Source organism: Fukomys damarensis, unplaced genomic scaffold (assembly GCF_012274545.1).
Source record: "Fukomys damarensis isolate Sample0158 unplaced genomic scaffold, DMR_v1.0_HiC HiC_scaffold_39, whole genome shotgun sequence".
Lineage (NCBI taxonomy): Eukaryota > Metazoa > Chordata > Mammalia > Rodentia > Bathyergidae > Fukomys > Fukomys damarensis.
Window position 1 is genome coordinate 59,478,131 of NW_022900951.1, and position 7,878 is coordinate 59,486,008.

The 7,878-nt window shown below is 34.3% G+C and overlaps 1 protein-coding gene across 2 annotated transcripts in view; it reads right to left on the bottom strand.

Moving 5' to 3' along the window:
* The window catches only part of Abcb7 (ATP binding cassette subfamily B member 7), a 145,564-nt gene that overhangs the window by 76,491 nt on the left and 61,195 nt on the right, over positions 1-7,878 (bottom strand). For both annotated transcript variants that reach the window (XM_010631249.3, XM_010631242.3), the window contains exon 2: positions 972-1,049. In XM_010631249.3, the coding sequence (XP_010629551.1) occupies positions 972-1,049 (78 nt within the window). The remainder of the gene's footprint in view (positions 1-971; positions 1,050-7,878) is intronic.

A 7,878-nucleotide genomic window follows, 5' to 3' on the forward strand; every position in this document is an offset into this window, starting at 1 on the left:
TTTTTTTTTTTTTTTTGGTAGCAGGGATCAAACTTGGGACCTTGCACTTGCAAGGCAGGCAGCAGCACCACTGAGCTAAATCCCCAACCCTGCATTAACAATCTTAAATCATTTTATAAAGGGAAAGTATCAAAAGGTAATTTTTAGCTTGATAATATCTCTCTATGACAGCTTTTTTCCTCTAAAAGGCTGAGCAACAAGTTTTATCTGGTCTGATGAATACCACACAAGTTAACAAGGTCTTAAATAAAGCAAAAGTCTAAAATATAAATAAAATTCATAGCATCATGGACAATAAGAAAATTAACCAAGTTTTCACCTTAAAACTTTAGTTTAAACTTTTAAAACCTTTCACTTGTACAGCCTCTACATAAATCAGAATTTCTTATACCTTAATGGGGAATAACTAGAAAAAAATTAAAAAGTAGACCATTTTCTAATTTTAAAGTCTTTTTCTATCATAGAGATTTACCTGTTTCATTTTAAAGCACTGGGAATGTTTAAATATGCCTTTCATTTACATTAATATGAAAAATAACCCTCATAAAGGTAAACTCAACATCACTTACCTCAAGGGCTATTAATAAGCTTAGAATCTCTTGATGTTCTGCTATTCAAAAATTTTCTAAGGTAATAAAACTTCACTCACTTGAAAAACTACAACATTCTATACATCACATACAAATTACCAGGATAAATTTAAGTGTTAACAAGTGCCATTTCATGTTACTGAAAATGTTACTTAGTTGGCACAGATCTCAAGATATTCAGATTTCTCCATGGGCAGAAAAGTACCAAGATTTCTTTCTGCAGTTCCAGTAGCAAAAACATACCTTCTTGTTAGTATTCAGAAAAACATGACAAAGGAAATTATTTAAAAAACATAAAACATGTATTATATATGTAGTATAAGTTAGGAAATGTTCCATGGGCTTTTCCTACTACATGTTGATGTATGGGCTTAATCTTACCTTTGTAGTATCTAACAACTGTCTTGAATTGTCTTTTCCCCATCTTTGCCATGTAGCATTTCTTAATAACTCTGAGATCTATTAACAGAAAAAAAGAGGGGATAGAGCTTCAGAATGGACAGTTAATATTCTAAGATTTATTCTTTTGTTCATAAATGTTTGGTTTGGATTGACTGATTGATTTTTTTGGTTTGGATTTTAAATGTTCCTGAAAAGTTCATGTGTTAGAGACTGGATCTTTAGCTGATGGCACTATCGTGGTGGTGAGGGGTTTCAGGTGATGTCACATAGTTCAAGGAACATTACTGGGGATTTCACCTTGAAGCGTTTATTGGGACTCAGGCCCTCCTCCCACCCTCTGATTCCCAGTAGCCATGATAGGAACAGTTTGCTTTACCACACACTCCCTATAATGATTTTACTCCTTGCCATAGGCCCAAAGTGATAGGGCCAAGCAACCATGGACTGAAACCTTTGAAACTCTGAACCAAAATAAACTTTTCATACTTTAAATTAAATCTTGGTCGCTTTTCCATCACCGGACAAAATAACCAACACCCAAAGTTTAAGGAAACAGAGGTTTACTTTCTATCACAATTGCAATCCATAGTCAGCTGGCTCCAAGGCCAGCAGGATAGAAGGGTCTGGCTAGAGGATAGCTGCTCATCCCATGGTACCCAGGAAGCAGAGGGAGAAGGGAGCAGCTAAGGACAAGACAATACCCTTCCAGGTTATGCCCCCAATGACCCACTTCCAAACCACCCCTACCTCCCAACAGCACATTTAGCTAAGAACTCATCAATGGATCAATCTATTGATTAGTAGAGGATCACCATCATCTACTTACCTTCAAAAACTCCACCACTGAATCCATGAGAATTTGGGAAAACATTCTAGATCTAAACCATAGCCAGTTGTTTACCTCAGGTGTTTGTAACAAGAATAGAAAGGTAACATGCAAACTAACAAAATTAAAACTTTACTCAATTTAGGTGGTTATGTTCTCACTGCATTCCTAACAAGACAAAATAAAATTTGTGGTCCAGGCAGAAAGTAAATTACTTATTAAAATGTCAAACTGTATTCTGTTCATTTCCCTGTAGGTTTCTCTTTTGTTTTTCTCCTTTTCTTGTTCTTGTTTTGTTTTGTTTTAAATAAAAGAAGCTGATTCATTTCAAGGTGGGGAAGGTGGAAGACAGCTACTTTGGATGAACAGGAGTATTTGAAACTGAAATATTCCTCTTTATCTTGCTTTTTTATTTTTAAACTTTATTTATTTATTTTTGGTACAGGGGATCAAACTTGGGACCTTGTGCTTGCAAAGCAGGTGGCGGAACCACTGAGCTAAATCCCAGGCCCTCTTTTTCTTGTTTTAAATCTTTGTTTCTTAAAGCCCTGAAAGTCTTCAACCCCATTTCCTATTTAACTGGCTTTAATCTTCTTTTCAAATACTCCTCTTTTGTTCTAACTTCCTTTATTTCATGCAATTGCACTCTCCATTTTGTCTGTTCCCTCTTTGGTCTTAATCTGAATGCTAAATTTCGATACTGCTCACAAAATGGGTCTTGCATATTTCTATATAACTATCTTATAAACTTCAATGAAAAGTTTCCCTAGGGCAATTTTTTTCATGGTAATGTTCTACAAACGAAGCTGAAAGATGGGATAATAGAAACCTCTCCATGGTAGTATTAAAGACACATCTGTAAAATGGACATGTATCTTTCTGAAATGCACAAGAAAAAGTAAAGAACACTTTGCTTCTCAGGTCAAGTATTTCCCAAAAGGCAAGTAATTACTAAGCTTTACTTAAGCTATAAATAAGTTGTACAGCTGGATTAACATCACAATATTAAAAACAATCAATGCTGTAATTGCAAAATACCAAAAAGGAAATCAACAATAACTTCCATTCACAAAAAAGTAATAAAATCATTAAGAAAACTGGCTCAGTTATTTGCTAAAATAAAAAAAGTAGCTAGATTTTGCATGTGTGTATTTATAAATGTGTAAAGGCATTCTTTGAATTAGGAAAATTTCAAAAATATCAACAGTTGCTTACATTGTTGTGCTAAAACCAAACTCCTACCCTATTGTACGTGTATGCACCCTCAAATCTCTTACTACAGTAAGCAAACCTTTAGGCCTTTATGTTTTTCTCCCTGCCCTTCTCCAGATTCAGACCTGGTATAAGCCTTACTCCCCCTGCTTTCCTGTTTTTACAAGCCTCTAATTCAAGTAACTGCAAATCAAAGCAAGATCTAGACCATTTTTGCACATACATGTATAATTCAGTCTTCTTTGCCTTTCACAATTTGTTTAGTTATCGCAAGTAAATGACTATCCTTTTCTCTTTCCTCTCTCAAAACAATGCCTACAGATGGCTGTCAGATAAAAGCCTTCTGGTGAGACACTTAAATTAACAACAAATAAACATTATGAAGTAGTACTGTACAAAATAAATATAGCTACCATCAAATCTAAGCCCTTGAAAGCATCTATAAAACTCCATCAAGAATTTCTAACTTTTTATCCTTTTGTAATCAAACCATTTTTTCTTTAAACACCTGTAATTAAGTAAGTATGTAAATGTTAATATTCAAAATGAACTTCCAGTATTAAAATACTGATTAAAACATCAAACATTTCAGGCATAAAAAAATTCGGAAAACATTATAATGAAAACATGTACCCCATGTACTCACTACTCAACTACTCAGCCTAAGAAATAAAAGATAAAAAGAGAGTCTCTGACATAGTCCTCTTTAATGTCATCTCCCTTACGTTCTCCAGAGATAATCAGAACTGATTATTCAAAACATGTCATTATAAAGGTGACAGTTTCAGTCTCATAATGAGGTAACACCTTTTGAGCACTAGTCCTGGATCCCTACCATTAGTTATAATATTGTTCCTATGGGAAAATGTTCAGAGTTCTAAACAACAGATTTTAAAACATTTCTGAAGCAATTCTTTTTTTTGTACCAGGGATGGAACCTGGGAGCTTGTGCTTGCAAGGTAGGCAGCAGCACCACTGAGCTAAATCCCCAGGCTATTGAAGCAATTCATTTTTATAAATTAGAGACTAGCTCTTCTTTTTAAAACCATGAGGGAAGGCCTTACAGCAAAATATCTTCCTCATACAAACTCAGGTGGGCAACAGAAGACAAGATAATTCTGTGGAACTTGACTTGAAAATAAGGAGGTTGGATCAGATGCCCATGGCATTTCTAAAATGTCCATTCCAATTCTATAATGCTATGATTTTTATGGAATGAAATGAAATGGCTATTACTAAATGACTCGTTTAAGAAACTTATCCGAGATTATACTGTACTTCTTCAATACATTTAGCATGTGAATTTATAACATCACTCCAAAGACATACAAAGCAATAAACCATGTTACTGAAGAAACAAACATGATGAATGTGCTAAAATACCAAAAGAATTCAGTATACTGAATCTGTCAGTTCATTTTAGGAAGGTAAGTTAAAAACAGAAATTCTGAAAGAATCCCTAAATTGAGGAATCTGTGACTTCTGAGAATAATGTATGCTTTCATTTAGGTCAGCACTATTCATCCACTAATCATTAAATGCTAATCTCTGCTCTGGATAGCCATTGAATAAAGATTTATAAAATGACTTAAGGGTCAGAGATTTAGCTCAGTGGTTACTCCACCTGCCTAACAAGCGCAAGGAACAGAGTTCAATCCCCATTACCAAAACAAAAAGTGACATAAAATGACTTAACACGAACACCATTAATGGTGTTCTATAATACAGAACTACCTCTCTGTAAATGAGATCAATATCCAAGAGCAAAGGCTAGTAATGTTACACTTGCATTCTTCTTTTAAGGTAAAATTCAGTGTTTACAAAAATTAAGCCTACTAATAAATTTAATCAGTAACTATTAATGACATTATTTTGTAATAACTATCATAATTCAATTCATCCTGAGTGCTGAAAACATTTGAAGAATTACCTAATAATAGAAGAGTTTAAAGGACTAGGTGTATAGCTCAGGGTTTGATAAGCAGCACTACAAAAAATAACAAAATAAAAATAAAAAGATTACAAATGCATTGTCAGCCGATCAAGGATTTTGGATTCAATTACATAGCCTGCATCCCTGGAGCACTAGGAAATAAAGTTTACAGCTATCCATACATAACACATCTAATGCTACACAGTATCAAATAGTCATGTGTGAACACAGTTATTTGATCAATAATCATTTGTGACTGAGATCTAAAAAAGTTAAAATTAAACTCTCAGTATATCCTTAAAGGGAACACACTGTGATTTAAAACTAGACGTAATGTATTTTTGAAGTTTTTTTCCCCAACTGCCTAAAACCTAGCTAGGGGTAAGAAGGTTATGAGAAAAGAAAGAAGGAGAGAAATAAAGAGTGAGCAATGGTCGGCCAACTTAAGAGTTTCTATTAAGAAAAATGAAATACTTAGGAATCAATCTAACAAAGGAAGTGAAAGACTTATAAACTGAAAACAGTACTCTGAAAAGGGAGAGGATATCAGAAAATGGAAAGATAACCCTAGTTCTTGGATAGATAAAACCAATATAGTGAAAATGGGCATACTTCCAAAACTGTTATTTAGATTTAATGCAATCCCAATCAAAATACCAACAATGTATCTCATAAAACTAGAGAAAAAAATCTTAAAATTCATATGGAAACAGAAGAGATTTAAAATAGCAAAGGCAACTGCTGAACAACAAAAGGAAGAAATGGGGCATCACAATCCCTATTACAAAGCTACCATGATAAATACAGCATGGTCATGGCAAAAACAACAGACCCAAGGATCACCGGAACAGAATAGAAGATGTAGAAACAATTCCAAACACACTCAGCTACCTTATCTTTGACAAAGAGGACAAGCACCTTCACTGGAGAAAAGGTAGTGTTTTTAATAAATAGTGCTCGGAACACTGGCTTTCAGTAAAATCAAACCCATATCTTTCACCATGCAGTAAACTAAAATTGAGGCCAGGTATGGTGGCGCACGCCTCTAATCCCAGCACTTGGGAGGCTGAGGCAGGAGGATTGCTGTGAGTTTGAGACCAGCCTGGACTACATAGTGAGTTACAGGTCAGTCTCCACAACATAGTGATGAGGCCAGGTGGTGGCGCACGCCTCTAATCCCAGCACTTGGGAGGCTGAGGCAGGAGGATTGCTGTGAGTTTGAGACCAGCCTGGACTACATAGTGAGTTACAGGTCAGTCTCCACAACATAGTGAGACCCTGTCTCAAAAAACCAAAAAAAAAAAACAAACAAACAAAAAAAAACCAAAAAAAACAAAAAAACAAAAAACCACAAAACTAAAATTGAAATGGATCAAAGATCTAAAAATATTAAGACAGAAACATTTAATCTGCTTAAAAGTAAAATAGGTAAAACTCATGAAGACACAGATATGGGCAAAGACTTTACGAACAAGACCCCAATCACACAAGAAATATTGCAAAGAATCAACAACTGGGATCTCATCATATTAAAAAGCCTTTGCACAGCAAAAGAAACCATCAGCAGAGTGAAAAGACAACCTACAGAATGGGGAAAAAATTGCCAGCTGTTCCTTAAAGGACTAATACCTACAAAGAACTAAAAAAAAATTAGACTTCTCAAATTTAAAGACCCAATCCAAAAATTAGCACATGAAATAGACAATTTTCAGATGAAAAAATACAAACAGTAAATAACTATATGAAAAAACGTTCAACATCCATCACTGGTCATCTGAGAAGTGCAAATCAAAGCAACACTGAGATTGCATCTTACTCTGAAAAGAATGGCTAACAAATAACAAACCCTTATGAGGCTATGAGGAAAAATGAATACTTCTCCACTGTTGATGGGAGTGTAAACTGGTACAACCAACTTGGAAATCAGTATGGAGATTCCTTAAAAAGTAAAACTAGAGGTTCCATTTGACACGCCTATTGTCTTCTTGATATCTTCCTGAAAGACCAGCTACTACACTATGTGGTAACCAGTGATATATGCACACCCATGTTCGGAGCTACACAATTTGTAATAGCTAAATCTTGAAAACAGCCTAAATACCCATCAATGGATGAATGGATAAAATGTGTATTTTATACACAATGGAGTACTCCTCTGCCATTAAAGATAAATTTGAGACATTCTTTAGTAAATGGATACACCTTGAGACCATGCTTTCAAGTGAAATAAGTCAGACACATGATTAAATATTGCACTGTTTCTTCTGGGTGAGAAGTTGAAAGAATAAATAAGGACCAAAATGGATGATAGATATTGGGAAGTAGGAAGAAAATGTCCAAATGGGAAGGGGAACAAAAAAGGGAAAAGGGAAAGAAAAGAAAAGGAAAAGGAAAAAAAAGGAAAGAATGGAAATGGGTACAAATTCCCTAGGACGAATGTGATCATTTATGTATTTCAAAAATATACCAGCAAAATCAATATTTTAAAAAAGAGTTTCTAACTGTAATTCTCAGCTAAAAGTTGAAAGATAAACGATTTTTATTGTTAGGTATTCAATAAATGCTTGTTGAACAAATGGATATATGGCAGATAGCATAAGAATTTTGGATAGTTCACTTAAGACACAAAACCATCAGGTTGAAATTCTGTTATTATAAATTCAGTGACTTGTAGAACAGGGAATGGAAAACACTATTTTTTAAAGACCTGCATAGTAATTTGTTTTACAAGAATCTTTATTAACAAAGGTGAAGTTAACTGTAAGAAAAAAAGTATAATGTACAAGAAAGCAATGCCCCTACAATTTTCTATCCCCAGTATCCTCTATTATTTCTGCTAAGAGTGTACTTATCACCATGACCTCTTATAACAACATATTTTGTTATATATAAGGTATACAATATAATGGATATAT